Source organism: Monopterus albus, unplaced genomic scaffold, assembly GCF_001952655.1.
Source record: "Monopterus albus unplaced genomic scaffold, M_albus_1.0 scaffold28.1, whole genome shotgun sequence".
Classification (NCBI taxonomy): domain Eukaryota; kingdom Metazoa; phylum Chordata; class Actinopteri; order Synbranchiformes; family Synbranchidae; genus Monopterus; species Monopterus albus.
The window spans coordinates 3,753,628-3,772,976 of NW_018127908.1; the positions used below are offsets into that span (position 1 = coordinate 3,753,628).

Genomic DNA, 19,349 nt, shown 5'->3' on the forward strand with positions numbered 1-19,349 from the left:
TGAACCAGTCCCACACAAAGAAACCCTGTAATTACAGGCTGAGTAACAGGTTGTTAACCACGGGGTGATATGACAGCACCCACATGAATGAATAACTAACACTGACCAGCCGCCCTGAACTCAACAAGTATTTCTCAGAAAGGAGACAATGAATTGAGAGATTGACATGTCCTGCTGGAGGTGCTACTGGTAAATCCTTCCTACCTGTATCAATGTGACGTAGAAGAAACATGATGAAAGCGCATTAAGCATGATGTGATTTCCACCTGTTATTACTGAGATTAAGAATGTGGTGAGAGAAGGCAAAAGTAATGAACGGAGCATTATAATACATTTGTCAGTTTAAGAATTACTTGTAATTGGATTTCTTAACCTTGTTGTTTCTGCACCACAAAGATACTGTGTTTTACATAGGGTGTGAGCAGTACCTCAGAATCTGCCTGTAAAAACGGTCCTTGTGTGTATTTGCTCTGCCAGCCCAAGCATGCTCTCTGCTAATTCTAGGTGACTCAAAAACAGGCTCTGTCTTAACAGATTCGTGTTTCAGTGAAACTGACTGGGAAAGCCCTCAGTCTTCTCACTACATCCCTAACTCACCAGTTTCTCTTAATCCCACCCCCAAATCCCCATACAGCACCCCCACCCATTACCGCCCACCTCTTTACTGTCTTTTTTCCTTTTTTTGTCTCATTCACAGACACACCATGCTTTTCAGCTTGATAGACAGTTTGTGGCCCCCGGTGATGCCTCTCAAAGATCATGGCAACACACCTAGCACATCCAGTGTAAGTTCCCACTACAGTAGAAACTGTTCACCTTCCCCAGGTGAAATGAGGAATAGAACTAATAGTTTCATTAGCAGTTAATCTGCTCATTATTTTCTTGATTTGTCACCTAAAATATTTGGTCTTTTTTCAAGACTAAGTGTAAGAGCAAATTTACAAAGCTGACTGATATAAAATAATCTGCAACTATTGCATTGTAATTTTATCCTTGCAAAAAAAAACAAAACATGAATTGCTTCCAGCCTCTAAATGGTGAGGATTTCTGTTTTTGTTTTTTCTGTATTTTATGCCTTTGCACCAGTGACAGCTGTAGCCAGAGACATTGTGTCCCTAAATACTATATATCATATGAGTGTGGACCAAGCGGCAACCTCCTGGGCTGAGAAATGAAGCCAATGCGGAAGTGCCAAAACCTGCAGTTCCTCGAATGGCCACTTGAGGCTGGCTCCAAAAGGGAGTTAATCCCTATAGAGTCATGTTAAAGTGCCCAACTGTACAGCAGAAATAAACATGACAACTGTACAGGGGAGCTGAATTTTTAACTTGCCTGTTTAAGTTATATAGAGACTGAAAGTTATGCATTAATTTAGGGCGTGGCTGTTTTGAGTGACAGGCAGGAGGGTCCCGCCACAGGTGGCTAGGTGCTAGGTGTCTTGTGAGCTCCACTCACACTCCACTTCTTTGCCCATTTTTGGATTAGCCATAGCAGGCAGAGTGAAGCGCTTACCAATATGGTGACAGCCAGACTTTAGAAAACCAGTGGGTGAGGTCACAGAAGGTTTGTCCCTCTTTTATATATAGTCAGTGGTGTGGACAAACATGCATGTAAACTGAAACCTGACTGGTTGGTAGAAGCATACAACTGCAAAGTGGTCATTCTAGTTTTGCAGTACATATTATTGTAAAGGGCAGATAAGGACGCTGGCCCTGACACTTTAGTGCACTGCAACTTACAGAACACATACAAAATCACAGCGTTTAACAAAAAGTACATCAAAACATGAAATTCAGCAGTTTGTCATCACACATGCAGCGTAACAAAACAGCACAAAGCATTGCTCCAAATACCAAACACATTTATATGTTGTTTTTTTTCTTGTAGTGTGTTGAGAGAATGTTTAGTAGCTCATTTTGAGGATACCTCCTTGTTGTCAAGATTCAAAGCCTGATACAAATGTAGGAATCCATATATTGTTTTTCAACATGGAGAGCATTTAAAAGTGCGCTTTGTTTACAGGAGAGCAGATCTGCAGGTCCAGCTCCGAGATTCTGCTACCTGCTGTCAGGTCAGGAAAACTCCGTTGAACCCACAGTGGGGCAGGCAGTGTCCCCGCTCTACCTACCCCCTACAGGACAAACCCTAAGAGATGTGTGGCAGGTAAACAGTTTCTCACAGCAAAAACATATATTTTTAAAAAATTCTGCAAATTGAGGTAACTTGCTTTTGTTAGGTCAGTCTCGAACAGTTTTATTTTTTTCTTTTTCAGAGTGAGATGAAAACCTGTCGATGCAGCTTTGTTGCTACTGTTTTATACAAGAGAACACAGGTATTTTTTTGTCAATTTTTTTTTTCATGCACCAGAAACTTTTAGTCTGACTTTAGCCAAAAGAATGGAATAAACATAGTGTCTTCTGCAGCTCTGCAACCATCTTTCTGAGATCATTTGTACCAACAAATTGATAGGATTTCTGCTCTGACACAGAGAGCAGTATTCATGTTGCTGTGTGTATGACAATTGGTATGAGGCCTGGGCATACTTTACAATTGATTTTACAATTGATTAGTGAGACCTTTAAACTTTGACCAAGATGAGATAGCAGCTCCAAAGAAAGTGGTGGACTTTGCCACATGCTCACACCACTGAAACACAGGTACACAGTTCAATGCTGTTTCACTAGAAAACTAGCAATCTGTGTGGCTTATAGACTAAATCAGTAAATCAGCTCTTTCAGGTGACAGAAATGACAGTTGGCAAATGATTTGTGCTTTGTAAGCTTTTGTTGTGTAATGTTTCCTTTAAATTGTCTTTTTCTAGGTCATTCTGTGTTTCTGAGTAATTCTCAGCCTGTGCTCTTTTCTATCTTTGTCTGCCTTTCTGTTTTGAATTCAGGGCTGTGATGTAGGCCAGGGTGAGGTTTGGTTGGTGCTGACAGACCCCAGTCTTCAGGAGGAGCAGCCTGAGAGGCTATGCAGGCGTACAGTGACCCTGTGTGTGAGCACTTCCTGTGTGCTCACTTCCTCTGTCCTCAAAGCACTAAATTCCCCCGCTGCCTGTCGCATGTCATTCAGAGATGCCATTAAAGAAGCTGGTAGATATAAGATGGTTTATTGGGATCTGACATGCAATTCCACCACTGTCTGTTTGATTTAGTGTCATAGAACTGTGTGCACAAGGCACTCAACAGTGGAGAAAAGTAAATAAATCCATTGACTCAAGTACAGTGCTGGGGAACGTGTACCATACTTGAGTATTTCCATTCAGCTACTTTATACTTAACTACATTTCAAAGAGAAATATTAATAGTGCTCGTTTAGTTAGTACTGCTAACAACATCAGAAACTCCACAAAACCCCAAATAGAGACTTTAATGTGCAAGTGTAATGAGTCACTTAATTTTGCAGCTGGTAAAGCTGGGTGTGATTTATCCTAGTTCTCATGCAGAATACTGACAAATGACTTAATCTATAATAATATGTCATAATGAATTTGTTAATTATATTTTTATAAGTAATTAACACAGTTAAATGTGAAAATTGCAATATTTCTTGTTAAAATGTTGAAAGGAAGTATAAAGTTGCATAAAATGGAAATACTTAAGTACAAGTAACTCAAAACTGTACTTGAATACAGTGCTTGAGTAAATGTCTTTTGTAATAACATTTCAGTCTCAACATGTAGGTGTTCTCCTGTGTGTGGAGCAGTCAGTTGTCGATGTGCACTCAGTGGATCCTGAGGACAGGCATGCGTCTACAGCCAGACCAGAGTCACTTTCACAGACACTGACAGAGCCCCAGGTGAAGACCCTGCCCCAGCCTGTGAAACTGGATCCTCTGAGTCTGAAGACCACACCTAACTCCCTCTGCACTCTCACAGGTCAGTTTCTGTTTTTCACTGTGTTGTACTCATGTAGAGAAACTCACCTCTTCTGAAGTGATTTCTGCAGAGTATGCCCAGTGTGTTGTTTTCTCAGCGCAAGAGAACAGCTTGTTTGTTTTTTTTATCCCAATATATATAAGTTTACAGCTCAGCAAGAAGGAATCTTTGGTGTGGCTTTAAGACATGGCTCTCTGCTGTTTATTATTCAGTATCCTCTGAACATTGTTTGGAACCTTATGAAAAAAAATCATGAAATGTTGTTGGATTGATGCCAATTCTCATGTCATCTTTCAGTGAAGTTACATGCCTGCTCCCAATAAGGCTTTAAATTTTAGCTGATGGTGTGAAAATAAGTTAGTTTGGATGCCCATTTCAGTATTTTCCCCAAACCTGTTTCTTTCTATTTTTAAGCTTTTACAACCAAAAGGATTTTTCCACAGTTTTAAGTTGCAGAGACTTTACTTTTTTGCAGTGTTAATAAAAAAATAGTGATGAACTACTTTGCTCTTTTTATCTCATTTGCTTCAGGGAACACTTAAAAGTCCTGCTTGTTAAGTACCGCTTTGTTTTCTTTGAACCTTTCCATATATGTAAATGTGGTGCAGAAAAGAGCGACCTAAATCAGATAATAATGTATCTGTTGATTTCTGTGTCGCAGTTAGGGACAAAAATCAGACTGTGAACTCTCTTGGCTCTGGCCCCTCTGGCCATACATGTTTGGCCAGGTGGCTTAAAAAATAAAACAAACATATTATCTGTTGTACTCATGCGGAAATAGCATCTTCTGGAAATTACCAGTGGAAAGAGCCTCAGACCACAAAGTACATTTTATCAGTGTTGAATTCAGTATGTTATTTATGGTTCTGTGTTTGTGTTTGTGGGCAGAAACTCTAGTTGTCAAGTAAGATAGTGTTTAGGCAGGGAGTGCATTTCTGCTGCTCTTATCATTGCAATCTCAGATAAATATGAAAGGGATGTGTTTATCTCTTACACCCTGTCACAAACACACACATGCTTTGCAGCCTATAGGTGGATCATTTTTCAGTGTTGCTTCTATTGAGGCCTCAGTGTTTTCCTTTGGCATCCACCAGTTGATGATAACTTGAAACGTGAATACATTTAATAATAAAAACAGATTGTCACGAGAGTCAACTTTAGCTATGTAGAAAAGCACAGTTTGCATGAATGTTTTGTACGATAATGATGTTTTTAACCATTGTTTTTGTGTCTGCAGGGGTGATAGTTGGTGTGGAGGAGAGTACAGCTTATTCCTGGCCTGCCTGCAATTACTGTGGAAGTGACCACTTAAAGATCTTAGCTGAAATGCCGTATGTTTTCAAAGTTAATTAAAATAGCTTTATGTTAATTATCATTCCAAATCATAACTTGTTTTTATTTTATTTTATTTTGTTTCCAGTCAGAACTTCCACTGTGTTTCATGTAAATCTGCAGTGGAAAAGCCAGACACAAAGATTCAGCTTGAAGTGTTCCTGAGCTCTTCTTCATTAAGCAACTACACTCTGAAGGTTAAGGTGAGAACAATTTCAGTGACTGTACAAGTACTTATAACATGTCATGTATATATTTTGGGAAATGTGCTTATTTGCGTGCTCAAAGGGAGATGATCCCACTCTCATCTTTGCATGCTAGGTCCAGGAGATAGTTTAGCTTAGCATAGCACAGAGACAGGGGAAGCAGTTAGCCTGGTAACAAAATCCACCTAGCAGCACTTCTAAAGCTCACTCATTAACACGCAATAGGCAAAACCAAAGTGCCTACATTTAACAGGGGGGTGTTGCCTGGGACCAGTAACTTTCTGCAGTCTTCACTAGTTGCTTGAAAACTGTTCCCAGCCAAGAAGTAGCATGATACATAATCCCCTGTAAAATGCAAGTGGTTTTTACAGTTTGGTTTTTGCCTGAATGAAACAATGAATAATAATGCATTCATTAGTCAGCTTTATAGATGCTGCTATGCTGATTTAGTTGCCTTACTTATAAACAGCCAGGCTAGCTGTTTCCACAGTGTATACTACTAACCCCTCCAGTGCTTTGGCTTCATGTTTACCATTATTATTATTTATCACTATTTTACAATTATTAATAGCACTATAGTGGTATCAGTCTTCTCATCTAACTCTCCACAAAAAATCAAATAAGTGTATTTTCTATGTTGAGCTAAGCAGAAAACAATGAAGCGTCAAGGAAAATGTTGTTTTATGTCGAAAGTGGGGCATACAAAGAGCAGCAGAGTGGGAGGTGGTATAGTGATCAGAGAGCTGGGTTCAAACCTTTTGACCGGTGCTGCTGAAGTTTCCTTGTGCAAGACACAGAAACCTTTGTGCTCTCTGGGTGTTTTTGTGCAGTGAGACTCAATGATAAAATTCATGTTCTGCACATTAAGAGTTGGCAGTTTTTATTGCGAACAACCTGGTGTGATTTTGTAATCAAAAAATCATTTGATCCAATCTGATTAAAATTATCAGTTCTTCTTATGAGCCAGTTGATCTTTTAACCCCTTCTATCAATATTAATACTCACTCGAGAATACAGTAAATTTAGTGCAGTTTTTTTTTTTTCTATTTACCATATTAAGGTGGTAATTAAAATGACATTAATGGCTTCATGCTTTTTTTAATCTCCCGGACAGCTGCAGCAAAAGACAATCATGTCTATTCTGAACATCGCAGAACTGGAGGGTAAGGAGGTAGGTTTGCTTTTACTAAGTGTTATGTAACCCTGGGCTGAACTCCAGTGCATTGATCCACTATCAATATGTCCTGACAGCACAGCCATCTGTTCTTGACAGAGTGATAAAGTCCGCCCTGTACTGAACATAAAATCCCAGTCATGCTGGTCATTGATTCAGTTGAAGGAATTTGCTGCCAAAATACTGACGTCATCTTCCACCTTTTTTTTTAAGCTTGGCTACTGTTTTTTTTTCAGTGGGAATATGATTTGCTTTCCATTTAACCTACAAGTAATGCTCTGACTCATGGGAGCTTATGAGTGCTGAATAAATAGGTCAATTAACAGATTAAACTCAGGAAAAAAGATAAACATTTGTGCTGACAAGTGTGAGGAGTGCATAAGCAAATATTGCAACCACAGCAACATCATCAGATTGAAGAACTGCAAATTGTTTTTGATGTGTGTGCAGGTAGTAGAACAATTTAAAGGGAGTGGATGAGTTTTCATCTTAAAACAAATAGTGAAGTGAGAGGTTGCATGTGTCTGTGTCAGGTGTGTTTTTTTTTTTTTTTCTTTTTTGATGGACCCTGTGTTTCAGTTCCCAGGTTACGATGTGGAGAATGTCCTGGGAAAAGAGGTCGGCCCCCTCGCAGTTTATGTCCGAGTCGTCACCAGGAAACCTGCCCTCTGGATGTGTCTGGAAGAGATTTGCCTCTAAAGGCTGTCGGAGCAAGTAGCTAGTGATATCAATCCTCAGGCTTCAGTTGGCTCCAAGGATCTGCACACTAGGCCTTGGTCTGAACCAGTTTATCCTCCTCTCCTCCCCTCTGAAGGCCTCCCCTGACAGCTTGAGGCTCTGCTGAAGCAAGTGGGCTGCCAGAAGACAAGGTCTTGTTTGTGTTAATGATATGTGATCCTGTGGACCAGGACCTGATAGCCCAAGGGTAGACCAGTGGCATGCAGTCTGTCAGGGCAGCCCACGTGGTTCATCAACGGGAATGTTAACTTTTTAAAACACAACATTTGAGTGCAAACATTTGTAGTTCGTCTAAAACCCTTTTCCAAGCATCTACCTCTGTAAGACTGCCAACACTGTCAATAAAAGTTGTATTTTTGCTGACTTTACTTCCTGTTGCACTTCTTGTAAGAAAGCACTAGCTGTGTAGAAAGACTACTCACAGACCAGACAGTTCTGCTTATTTTCCAATTTTATTATAGATTCCATAAACAAAATGTTTAAGGTTTCATACAAACTATATAAAAGATCATGCTCTGACTCTTATACAAAGTTTGGAATTATAAAACGGACCGTATCAGGTATAACACCATATAAATGCAGTGGTAGAATAATTTAATACAGAGAAAATCCCACAAAAATATGGCAGCAATATCATATTTTCCAGTGCCATTATGGTAAGCTTAAAATACATCTGGTACAGATGGTAAAAATACAAAGTCTCTTGAGGTATGTTTTATAAAAGCTCAGTTCCTGGACCAGTTCATTTGTCACCGACTCTCTGCACTCGTACATCCCGCATAGGAGGAGTTTGGTATCTGCTTGAAGAAATCTCTGAGCCCAGTGAGCTCTCTGGTTAGCTGCTCGATAGTTTTATGAAGCCTGTCGTTTTCAGCACTCAGTTCAATCAGCTTCTGCTGCATCTCCATGTTGCGCCTCTTGGCCTTGTCCCTGCTTTTTCTCACTGCAATGTTATTCCTCTCTCGCCTCTGCCGGTACTCCATGCTGAATCTGTCCACCGCCTTCTTCCCCTTTTCCCTTCCGTGCTTCCGCGGGGAGGATTTGGCTGAGCTGACAGTGGAGGCAGGCTCCGGGGTTGTTGGGGGAGTTGGCTGCCCCGTGGGGAGGCTGACGGAGGTCTGGGCGCAGGTTTCAATCTGGGAAGGCAGGGAAGAGGACATGTCGCTGTCGCTCCAGTCTGACTCCTGCTTGATGGGCGCGCTGAACGCCCCCTTGCCCGGCGCGCTGTCCGCCTTCCTCTCCACTGTGTAGGTGGCTGACAACTGCTGCATGCTGCTTGGCAGGACGGAGCTCTGAAGGTTGTAGAAATCCGCCTTCTCCTGCTTCACTGTATTAAACAGGTCGAGGAAGAGCTCATCGTTGCACAGCTCCAGGTTCGGCACGGCTGTCATCGCCTCGATGTACTGACTGAAGTCGATGGCACTCTCGTCGTCGTATATGGATGGGGCGGTGCTCAGCTCCACCATGGTGCCTTCTTCGCCCCCTCCGTCGCTCTTGCAGACCCCCTGCTGCAGGCTGCCTAGCTTGGTGTTCTCGTAGAAGTTAGCAGGCTCCATTGCCCAACTCATGTTGCATCGTGGAGACGCGCAGCGAGAGTCGAGGCTGTATATGTCACACATGAACCCTGGTTACTTGTCCACGTGGTTTAGGAAGGAAATAAAGTTGTTAAAACGTAACCCACAGATGTGACAGCTCTCTGCTGCACAAAAACCCTGCAGTTGTTTGCTTTGCAGACGCCTTTCTTCCTTTTTAAAGTTTTCTTTGGCGTGTTTCCCTGGGCTAGGACTGTCAGGCTCCTGTCATTGAGGATGCTCCAACGTGTCTTGTCACTGTCTGAGACATCTGTACTTTCGCGGAGTGTTTTGTATCGTTTCCCCTGATTACGTCACACGTGCCGCCCTCTCACGAGCCAGTCAAGTCAAAATGGGGATCACGTGGTATCCGATAACTTCCCATTTGAGGAGCTAGGGGCGTGTTGCTCATGCCACCCAATCTTTACTACGCTCATATGAATGATTCAGTTGTTTACACTATCGGCCTTGCCTGGGTGTTGACAATTAAAGTCAATTTGTCGGCCTTAGAATCAGACATGGTGGGAGATCATCATCTACTTATGTAAAAAAAAAAAGCACTATAACACTGTAATCATGCTACATTATCACTACAACTCCTGCATTCAGAATGTTAAAGTACAAAGTACAGACAGATTTTCAGCATAGTGTACTTCAAAGTATTAAAAAAGTATATTAGTATAGTTAGTTAGGCAGTGTAGTCCACTCTGTCTTTTACATACAAGTGCACAGCCCCCTGAGCAGACCTACTGGGAACAGGTCCAGGGACCCAGAGCACCAAGGGCCCTTTGCGCCCTCAACTATACTTGCTTTCCTAGACTGTCATTATTCTTAAAGGTACGCATTTATAATTTAAAATGTAAAAAAGGTTGTGTGTAATGTACATCATGAGGTAATGGGACAATTGATAAAGAGGACATTTAAAGACCTGCTCTCTACACATATGATGCCCTCTCTACAGATCAAACTGTTACAAAGTACTGTACAAGCATGCAAATATATAACCTGTTACTATTTACTGTACGGGATAATAGGTTAGGATATGATTTATGTTCACATGTGAGAGTCCACTGTTTTTACAGTCGGCTTATTTGACTAATACACTGTGTATATTTTTAGACTGTTCATTTGCTTAACATTATGAAACCATTATTTGCCCAGCATCAAGTTTTTATAATGCCATTACACTTTTTTTACACATTCATATTTGATAGCAAGTTAATAGATAGGTAGTCATTCATCCTGAAGGGAAATTGGATAACACAATTCTATATAAAAATATTCTCTGTTAAAAATGATATTGTACTAAATAATGTTTGCAATGGAAAGATGATAACTTTCTAAGGCGATGAACAAAATGTTAGTGGTAATCTTAGGAATCTTGTCTATGAAAAGCCACCTTAAGTGGCACATGTACTGACACTTCACGGAAATGCCTCTGTGTTTTCCATGTGCTGTACTTTTCCTCTTTCATAGTCCTTTCTGAAATGGAAACTGTGCCACATGGTGGTGAATGAATGCACAACCAGAACAGGGTCAAATATACACACACTGTAACAATAAACATCATCCACTCTGCACATTTTTATTTCCAAATAAAGTCTAAATAGATGCATATTACAGGAATCCTTTAAATCGTTAAGCATATTTAAGGTTAACATTTTTCCCCAAGCTACTAATTTTGTAATAAAAGAGGAGGGACATTTGGTCCACATACTTTTTAAATGTCCCAACTCTGCCCACTTGTGGAGAGATATTTGCCTACTTATCTTCAGTGGTTTCTCCAAACTTAAATAAACATCTGTTTTTTTGTATTATAATAGTGGAATTCCTTCAGTAGATGGTAACATCTAATTTCTGTGATTGTCAGAGATTGTCAACCAACCAGTACCTTTGTACTGCCAAACGTTACTTGACTTAACACTTGTATGACAGTTTTGGAAACAATGAACTTTTCAGGTGTCATACAAGTTTCATAGCAAAACAGTTGTATTTGATTGCATTAAATGGTATAGGTTTACCCAGTAAGGTGGCCACTGACCATCCATTTTTTTGTCTTTTATTGAGCTTTCATGTTTTCAACAAACTTACAAACCTAATTAAATTATTTTATATGCTATGTATTTATATAATTATATTTCTACGTAGTATAAATATTAATTTCCCACTGTCTTGTGTTGTTTTTAAGTATTCATACATTTACATGCCCTGTTACAATTTTTGTATTTTTGTAACGTGTACTTTCTCAATAAAGCAAGGCAAAAAAAAAAAGGTTCCAATGGGACCATACCAAACCGGTGTCGGGTAGCAATGGGCATTGGACTCTACGCAGGAAACGTAGATCGTACTTTAAATTATATATTCAAGAATAGCTGTGCTGTTATTGGAGTAATCAATTTCTTTCATTCTTCAAGACATATCGTCGTGTTTATTTAAAAGTCGCATCGGGTTGAACTCAATATGAACCTCCCCCCGAAATGAATGAATCGACCGCACTATCCTAAGCTACTATTGGTCCAAAGTTCCCCGCGAAAATAACGTCACCACTTGTTTCGCGCCAGATCTGCAACTTTCGGGCTTACACAGAAGAAGAGGTAGGAGTTTATTTCCTTTAGTTAAAGTTTTTCTTATTAAACCATTGATTATTTTTGGGTGAGTCAAAGTGTTAGTTGTTACACATGTGTATCAGCATATTATTTTAGTTTAACAGTGTAAGTACGTCTCATTGTTTCCTCTGCAGCCACGTTTCATTAACTTACTGCAGCGTAACCCAGTCTTCAGTAAAAACAGAATCAACAAGATGTTCTCACGTATCGCATAAATAAAGTTAGATATATGTATTGATTCGAAGAAATGAGTTTTGACGTATTGACACATAATGGATGGCTAATTGATGATACTGCTATAAAGTGTAACTAAATATTTAGTTAGTGGTATGTTTTGTGTGTACCGTCTGCAGAATAACTAGAACAGTCAGATAAATGGTCGTGTGCCCATCCACTTCTTTCTACACTATTGGTGTCAATTCTTTTAATCCATCTGATCTCTAGATAACCCATCAACAATGTCTTCCCCCACATCAACTCCTGGTGGCCGCAAACGTGGGCGAAACACCAACCCATCCACACGTAAGTGTTCAGTGCTTGTTCTTTGGCCTACATGAAATAAATCTCTCTGCTCACTGTTTCCTTGAGTTTTCAACTGGTGTGTCACTGAGATGACCCGTAACTCCTGTTATACTAGGATTAACTTCCCTTCTGTTATGTGTATCCTCAGCCAGCAGTGTGGACCCCACATCACCTCCTTCTCAGAGGCGTCGAGGACAGGACTCCTCTACCGGGGACCTGATGCCAATGCCCACCTCTCCGGCCACTGACATGCTCAGTCCTTCAGCACCTCAGGACACGTCTCTGTTCTCTAGCCCACGACCATCAGGTACTAAACACCACAGCTGTACCCACTTTGACCTATTTTGGTTTGTTTTATCCTTATCAGTGGAAATGCTGCAGATTTTGTGTGCGGTGTGCTCAGATTTGTCTCTTTTTAACAGTTCTTCCCAATGAGGTAGACATGAGCTCCCCTCTCATGTATAGGACCCCCAGCTCCAGGGTGGAAGGGACGCCTCGTAGTGGAGTGCGTGGCACCCCGGCCAGACAGCGTCCTGATCTGGGCTCAGTCAGGAAGGCTCCACAAGTGGATCTTAATTCTGAGCTGGTCGGTGGAGAAGTCAAGAGTTACTCTGTTGATTATTAATGTGTTTGTGTTAAACCTGTAAGACAGCAATATATAACACTGTTCTTGTTTGCAGCCAAGTGCTGATGGCACAGTAGCCAGCGAGCCAAACGCAGCCCAGAGACTGGTGATCTGGGGAACTGATGTCAATGTAGGCACCTGCAAGGAGAAGTTTCAGGTATAAAAATAATTACATTTAAGCTATTATTAGATATTCTCTGTTCTTAGAGAAACAGTTTCTATTTCTGTGTTTTGTGTCCATTTGTTTATAGAGGTTCCTTCAGAGGTTCACTGACCCAACATCCACTGAAGATGAGAACGCCGGTCTGGACCTGAATGAGCCGTTGTACATGCAGAAACTGGAAGAGGTAGTGTATCGACTTAAGTTTGAGTCATTGTGCTCTGTCAGGTGGTAATGAGAAGAGAGAGGGGACACCAACATTGGTAATTTCGGAATGTTAAATCTTTATATTTCTCTTTTTGAATTGCAGATCAGTGTTGTGGGTGATCCAGTGCTAAATGTGAATTGCCGGCATGTGCAGTCATTTGATGCAGAACTTTACAGGCAGGTCATTTGCTACCCACAGGTAAGGTCCTAGTTATTTTCTTGATGTGTGTGTATATATAGCTAATATGGAAAGTTGATCAAAACATCTTCTTGCACCACTGTATGTATTTTTGCTACATTTTAAAGCTGTGATTGATTAATTTTTATTTTGGCCTTTGAGTTAAAACAAGTAGAAATGCACTCAAGTTTAAAGATCCTCAATAATAAATCAATGTTAAACAGAGATGATACCTGCGACAGATGTGTAGGCTGAAGTCATAGCTTATTATACTTAGCCTTAAACTTTATTTCACTAATAAGTGAATTTAATTTTGCTTTGCAGGAAGTCATCCCAACCTTCGACATGGCAGTCAACGAGCTTTTCTTTGAGCGTTTCCCTGACTCCATTCTGGAGTACCAGATACAAGTCCGTCCGTACAACGCCTTAAAAACCAGAAACATGCGGAGCCTGAACCCAGAAGGTGTGTGTTGTTCCTTTGATAAAATGTGAGGCATCAACTTCAGGCTAACGCTTCTCTGTGCCTTTCACCTGCACAGACATTGATCAGCTCATCACTATCAGCGGCATGGTGATCCGCACATCGCAGCTCATCCCTGAGATGCAGGAGGCTTTCTTCCAATGCCAGGTGTGTTCCTACAGCACCCGTGTGGAGGTGGATCGTGGGCGCATCGCTGAGCCGGCTGTTTGTCGCAACTGCAACACAACCCACAGCCTGGCGCTCATTCACAATCGCTCAGTCTTTTCAGACAAACAGATGGTGAGTTAATGGGGCACATTGCTTACAGTAAATGACACCTAATCTCAGAGTAGGTTATTTTGTAATGTGTTGCTCTTGAGGTCATGTCATCTGTTCGTTTATTGATCTTTCATTACAACAGGTCAAAATTCAAGAGTCTCCTGAAGACATGCCCGCTGGTCAGACACCTCACACAACTATTGTGTATGCTCATAATGACCTTGTTGATAAAGTGCAGCCAGGAGACAGAATCAACATCACTGGTAAGCTCTTCTAATTACCTACTGCTTGGGCTGTAACTAATGAGTGTTATCATTGTTTGTGCTCTAAAATGCCACAAAATGGTAAAAAATGACCTTCACAGTTTTCCAGAGCAGAGGTTGATGTCATTGGGTTGTGTTTCCTGTTCAACCAGCTGCCTACAACCCCACAATATTCAATAATAGGTTATTTGTAACAGAAGAAGCTGCAGCAGCAGCTCCTCACAAACTAGAAAATATTTCTCATTTTAGCAGGAAAAATGACTCAAAGCAAGTAAGTGATTATATTTGCAAATATGTAGAATGATTCATGCTTTCTGTCCTATTATCTGGAAAGGCAATACATTAATGAAGAATGCCTATTACAGTTTTTCAGAGCCAGAGCTGACATCTTCATATTGCTTTTTCTCCCAAAAAGAAAAAAGCACCCCTTCATTTTACACAGCCTTCCAAATATGGGCACTTTTTTTCCTTGATAAATTCTTAAATCAGTTTTCAAAGTTGTGTCTGCTCATCCTTTCCAGACTTTTCTTCAGTAGGACACTTGGTTGTTAGCAGAACTCCTAACAGCTTCCCTAATGGCCTTGCAGGTATCTACAGAGCCGTTCCCATGCGTGTTAACCCACGTCAGAGCAATGTGAAGTCAGTGTACAAGACCCACATAGACGCCATCCACTTCCGCAAGACGGACGAGAAGCGTCTTCACGGTTTGGATGAGGAGGCTGAACAGAAGCTCTTCACTGAAGACCGAGTGAAGAGCCTGAAGGAACTGGCAGCCAAGCCAGACATCTACCAGCGCCTCTCCTCTGCCCTCGCTCCGAGTATCTATGAACATGAGGACATCAAAAAGGTTTGTGTGTGTGAGGGTGCAAGCCAGCTATGAGTGTTAAAGGATGGATAGGTTGGAGATTTTTCCAGTCTGTCTTAAAACAATGCTGCCCATATATATGTGAGAATAGGTGTTGGTCAGTGTAACTGTTCTTACTCTCCACTCTGGCCCTAAAGCTCTTCACCCAAAAAGTTCGCCTATTCTTCCTCCTCTATTCCTTGCAAAAGGTCAACTGCTATAGTAGTGATCCCTAGTTAAAGTCAGGTTTGACTTTTTACGCCCTCTTGTGTTGACAAATTGCATCTACAGTTTGAGAGTTGTCATTTTATTGAATTGATAATAGTCACATCATCTTGATGGATGGTAAAAATACCACCAGAGAGTTATACTTAACTTTTTACATAAAAGTTATTTCCACTTGGGATTTTTCTACAAGGCAAAATGTCTGATGAAAAACCACTATTTGGAATGATCAGATATGCTCTGTGTACTTTAACACAGAAAACATGAAGGCATTACGTGATCCTGTATTGTGACAACCAAAACCCCAGGTGATATCTAGTCTCCTCATAGTAAATTATAGCTGTATCCAACGTTATATTGAAATATGCATCTAAATGGTATCATAATACAGACTTGCTAGTAGTTTGGTGCAGTTCTTTATAAATGTTTCTTTCCCTCTCTGTTCTTCCAGGGCATCTTGCTGCAGCTGTTTGGTGGCACCCGTAAGGACTTCAGCCAGACTGGCCGGGGCAACTTCCGTGCAGAGGTGAACATTCTGCTCTGCGGAGACCCTGGCACCAGCAAGTCTCAGCTGCTGCAGTACATCTACAACCTGGTGCCCCGTGGCCAGTACACGTCAGGAAAAGGCTCCAGCGCTGTGGGTCTTACTGCCTATGTGATGAAGGACCCGGAGACCAGGCAGCTGGTCCTGCAGACCGGAGCGCTGGTGCTGAGTGACAACGGCATCTGCTGCATCGACGAGTTTGACAAGATGAGCGACAGCACGCGCTCTGTGCTGCATGAGGTCATGGAGCAGCAGACCCTCTCCATCGCCAAGGTATGTCTGACAAATTTTGAATGGCAGGAGGAAATGGAAGATACAACTAATGATGTTCCTCACTCTGTTTTGTTTTGTTTTGTTTTGTTTTTTGTCACTCCTCTGGAATCATTTGCCAGTTGAACGCCCGTACTGCTGTGCTGGCTGCTGCCAACCCTGTTGAGTCTCAGTGGAACCCCAAAAAGACCACGATCGAAAACATCCAGCTGCCTCACACACTGCTGTCCAGGTGAATATTACCAGTCAGCTCAGTCACACTCAAACACCTGATGGGGAAATGGATTCACCGCTGTGCTGTGAACTTTTGCCAGTATGCAGCATTTATCAGCTAGTTGACACTTAATAAAATTTTAACATCCAACCTTTTTTTTAAATAAAGTCTTTATGATTCAGTCTCTCGTCTGTATTCCTTACTTGTCCTTAACATACGGTTCTCATGCTCCATCAGATTCGACCTCATTTTCCTGATGCTGGATCCTCAAGACGAGGCTTACGACCGCAGGCTGGCCCACCACCTGGTGTCGCTGTACTACCAGAGCGAGGAGGAGTTGGAGGAGGAGTTCCTCGACATGGCTGTGCTGAAGGACTACATCGCATATGCACGAACATACATTAATCCAAGACTGAGCGAGGAAGCCAGCCAGGCCCTCATTGGGGTTTGTTTTCTTTACTAGTTTTTCACTATATGAATATTATGGCCAAAGCTTCTGAGCTAATATAACATCTGTTCACCCAATTGGTACGTTCACACTTACGAAGTAGCTAGGTGTCTGTGGCCTTTAGTAAATCTGTAGTTCTTGAGGTGTGTGCTGTTGAGAGCATTATTTACATCCTCTGCTCTGACTGGACTGTTGTTTTCTGACATGTACGTACACTGTTCTACATAACTGCTACGCATGTCAGCAACTTATTTCCACCTGACATTCTTCTGTTTGTCCCAGTCACTCGTTAGACACATTGGAGACTGTGACGAAAAGGTTTTTCTCTCCATTTTGTTTAATACGCCTTTAATATTTAATATTCAAGATGATTGTGATTGGCTGTCGCTTGTGTGCATCAGAGGATATTTACGTAAAGTCGAGCATTCCTCAACTTTGCGCTGTTGTGTAGCTGGACACTTTTTGAATCTGTTGGGCTAAGTTGGGGGACAAAGGGCTGCAAAGCCAGGTTTCATTCACAGTGAATGGCAGCTGTCGAGCTTTTTGTATCGTTTGTGTGAACCTACTGTAAGGGTTAAACAAGTTGGATATCAGCTCTTGTGACCTCAGCTGACCTTAGGCGTGTTGGTCCTCAGGCCTATGTGGACATGAGGAAGATAGGCAGCGGTCGAGGCATGGTGTCCGCCTACCCCCGACAGCTGGAGTCCCTGATCCGCTTGGCAGAGGCTCACGCCAAAGTGCGCTTCTCTGAGAAGGTGGAAACCGTGGATGTGGAGGAGGCCAAGCGGCTGCACCGAGAAGCCCTCAAACAGTCAGCCACTGACCCCAGGACAGGATTTGTTGACATCTCTATTCTCACAACCGGTATGTAAGAATAGTGCCTTAGGATATTATTAATCGGTTTTGAATTGTAGCAACTGTTTTTAGAGGCGGTCCTGTAATATGTTATCTGCACTTAAGATCAATAATGTATGGCATGGAAAAGATACAGATGCTCACATTAAAGCAACTGAAACCATTAAATAGTTGGAAATGTTGCATACAAAATGACAGGAACAGTAAATCCATTATTAAAATAGATGCAGATCTATTTTTTTGTTGATTGATTAATCCACAGATTTCTGTAAGCTCTCGTTGGATCTCCAAATTCAAGCTCTGTGAATTTCACTATACTGATTTCTGATTCCAGGTATGAGTGCTACTGCCCGTAAGCGTAAGGAGGAGGTTGCTCAGGCCCTGAAGAAACTGATCCAGGCCAAGGGAAAGACACCTGCCATGAAATACCAGCAGCTGCTCGATGACCTCAGAGGACAGTCTGAAACTGTAAATACTTTGAGTGGAGTCGGCGTGCTCCTTGTTACTAACCCACCTCAACAAATGCTTTGATTTCTAGTCCATGACCGTGTTAAAAGATAAATTAATATTTGATCATATGGCAGATAGCCAGCATCCAATACCAACTGTGCAATAGAAAATAAGTCTTTTAATGTTTTCTTGACATTTGTGAAGTAGAGTTATTCTGGATCAGTGTGTAGGCTTAAAATTGAAGAAATAAAAGGATGTTGATACTAACAGTGGTGGTAGTAAAATTAAATTAGCCAAACCACAGTAAACCTATGAAAGTATTAACTATAATTAAAAAATCTGCTCTTAGCACCACCACCACTTCCTGTAATGAAGTGCCACTTTGTTTTCAGGCGATCACCAGGGAGCTGTTCGATGAGGCGCTCCGAGCCCTAGCTGACGAGGATTACTTAACAGTCACTGGAAAGACCGTTCGTCTCCTCGCCTAAGGCACACCCTGCAATTATGTACAGTACTTAACTTTAAATTCCATCCTGTGTCGTTTCTCATCCTGTAAAACAATGTGTAATTAAGAATCCATTCTGAGTGTGCTAGATGTTTGAATGTCCTGATGATTCAGAATTGCCATTCAAACACTGGTGTCCTGTTGTGACGACACATACTGGAATTTAATGGAGCTAATATTTAAAAATGCTTCTATTTCTTTTGTTTGTTACAAGTTTTCAAGTAATGCTCTTCCTGTTTTGTGCTCCATCATAATTGAAGAGCTCTTTTTCTAACTTGTACATTGCATATACTCATTGAGTTTCTCTTGTTCTTTTTGGTTCCTGTTAAAGCAAGCTTGAAACATACAGTATGTTTCTTTTGTCTCACATTTCTAAATACTCTTAAGTACTTAATACCAGAGTTGAATTGTCCTTGTAGCTTGTTTTGACTGCTTGTTAATAGAGAGAAAATAAAATGTTGCTCACTGAAAATGCTCAAGTTTTTTTCCAGTAGTTGAATTAAATTCAGTTTTTCTATATTTATATTTAGATCTCAACATTGTTACTCCAAAAACCACTTTTTTGCTGCACCATTTTAACAAAAGGAAATATTCTTAATGCCTCTTTTTATACACACACTAAGTTTGACCTAAATTATTATCCCTGGGATCTTAACTAGAAATATGGACAAAAAAAGTCACTCCTGTCCTAAAATGTCAGAGAGCAGCTAACTACAGAAAAACCTGAAATTGAAGAAAAGAGTTTAGCTAGTTATCAAAAAATCTTTTCCTTCATGCTCTGAGTCCTGGCAAC

General features: G+C 41.2%; 3 protein-coding genes across 6 annotated transcripts in view; 2 read left to right on the top strand and 1 right to left on the bottom strand.

Moving 5' to 3' along the window:
* Positions 1-7,940, top strand: part of spidr (scaffold protein involved in DNA repair) — a 32,059-nt gene extending 24,119 nt beyond the window's left edge. Inside the window, exons 12-20 of one of the 3 annotated variants that reach the window (XM_020595651.1) lie at positions 698-785; positions 2,023-2,163; positions 2,273-2,332; positions 2,897-3,095; positions 3,686-3,880; positions 5,118-5,211; positions 5,301-5,415; positions 6,533-6,589; positions 7,172-7,940. In XM_020595651.1, the coding sequence (XP_020451307.1) occupies positions 698-785; positions 2,023-2,163; positions 2,273-2,332; positions 2,897-3,095; positions 3,686-3,880; positions 5,118-5,211; positions 5,301-5,415; positions 6,533-6,589; positions 7,172-7,291 (1,069 nt within the window). In that variant the 3' untranslated portion in view covers positions 7,292-7,940. Of the gene's footprint in view, positions 1-697; positions 786-2,022; positions 2,164-2,272; positions 2,333-2,896; positions 3,096-3,685; positions 3,881-5,117; positions 5,212-5,300; positions 5,416-6,532; positions 6,590-7,171 lie in introns of those variants that run through there. The other 2 variants (XM_020595652.1, XM_020595653.1) reach the window with 2 other exon arrangements.
* cebpd (CCAAT enhancer binding protein delta) lies at positions 7,860-9,182 on the bottom strand. The gene has a single exon (XM_020595655.1). It carries the CDS (start codon positions 8,947-8,949, stop codon positions 8,080-8,082), a length of 870 nt encoding a protein of 289 aa, XP_020451311.1. The 5' UTR covers positions 8,950-9,182; the 3' UTR covers positions 7,860-8,079.
* A 2,210-nt stretch (positions 9,183-11,392) lies between these two features.
* Positions 11,393-19,020, top strand: mcm4 (minichromosome maintenance complex component 4). 2 transcript variants are annotated; one of them, XM_020595954.1, is made up of 17 exons: positions 11,393-11,495; positions 11,952-12,029; positions 12,178-12,336; positions 12,452-12,615; positions 12,710-12,811; positions 12,906-13,001; positions 13,125-13,220; positions 13,524-13,662; positions 13,739-13,959; positions 14,081-14,201; positions 14,789-15,048; positions 15,722-16,088; positions 16,190-16,316; positions 16,536-16,743; positions 17,382-17,610; positions 17,936-18,069; positions 18,444-19,020. In XM_020595954.1, the coding sequence occupies exons 2-17, from the start codon at positions 11,966-11,968 to the stop codon at positions 18,537-18,539; spliced, it is 2,583 nt and encodes an 860-aa protein (XP_020451610.1). In that variant the 5' UTR covers positions 11,393-11,495; positions 11,952-11,965; the 3' UTR covers positions 18,540-19,020. The 2 variants fall into 2 exon arrangements, with proteins under 2 accessions (XP_020451610.1, XP_020451611.1); XM_020595955.1 differs by lacking the exon at positions 11,393-11,495 and adding an exon at positions 11,520-11,553.
* Positions 19,021-19,349: the final 329 nt, after the last annotated feature.

Excerpts from the sequence above, each read along its gene's own strand:
- cebpd (XM_020595655.1), bottom strand. The coding sequence starts at position 8,949 with ATGTGTGACATATACAGCCTCGACTCTCGCTGCGCGTCTCCACGATGC.
- mcm4 (XM_020595954.1), top strand. The coding sequence starts at position 11,966 with ATGTCTTCCCCCACATCAACTCCTGGTGGCCGCAAACGTGGGCGAAAC. Across the intron at positions 16,089-16,189 it reads GACCCTCTCCATCGCCAAGG|CTGGAATCATTTGCCAGTTG; the intron begins TATGTCTGACAA and ends TTTGTCACTCCT. Across the intron at positions 18,070-18,443 it reads TCAGAGGACAGTCTGAAACT|GCGATCACCAGGGAGCTGTT; the intron begins GTAAATACTTTG and ends CTTTGTTTTCAG.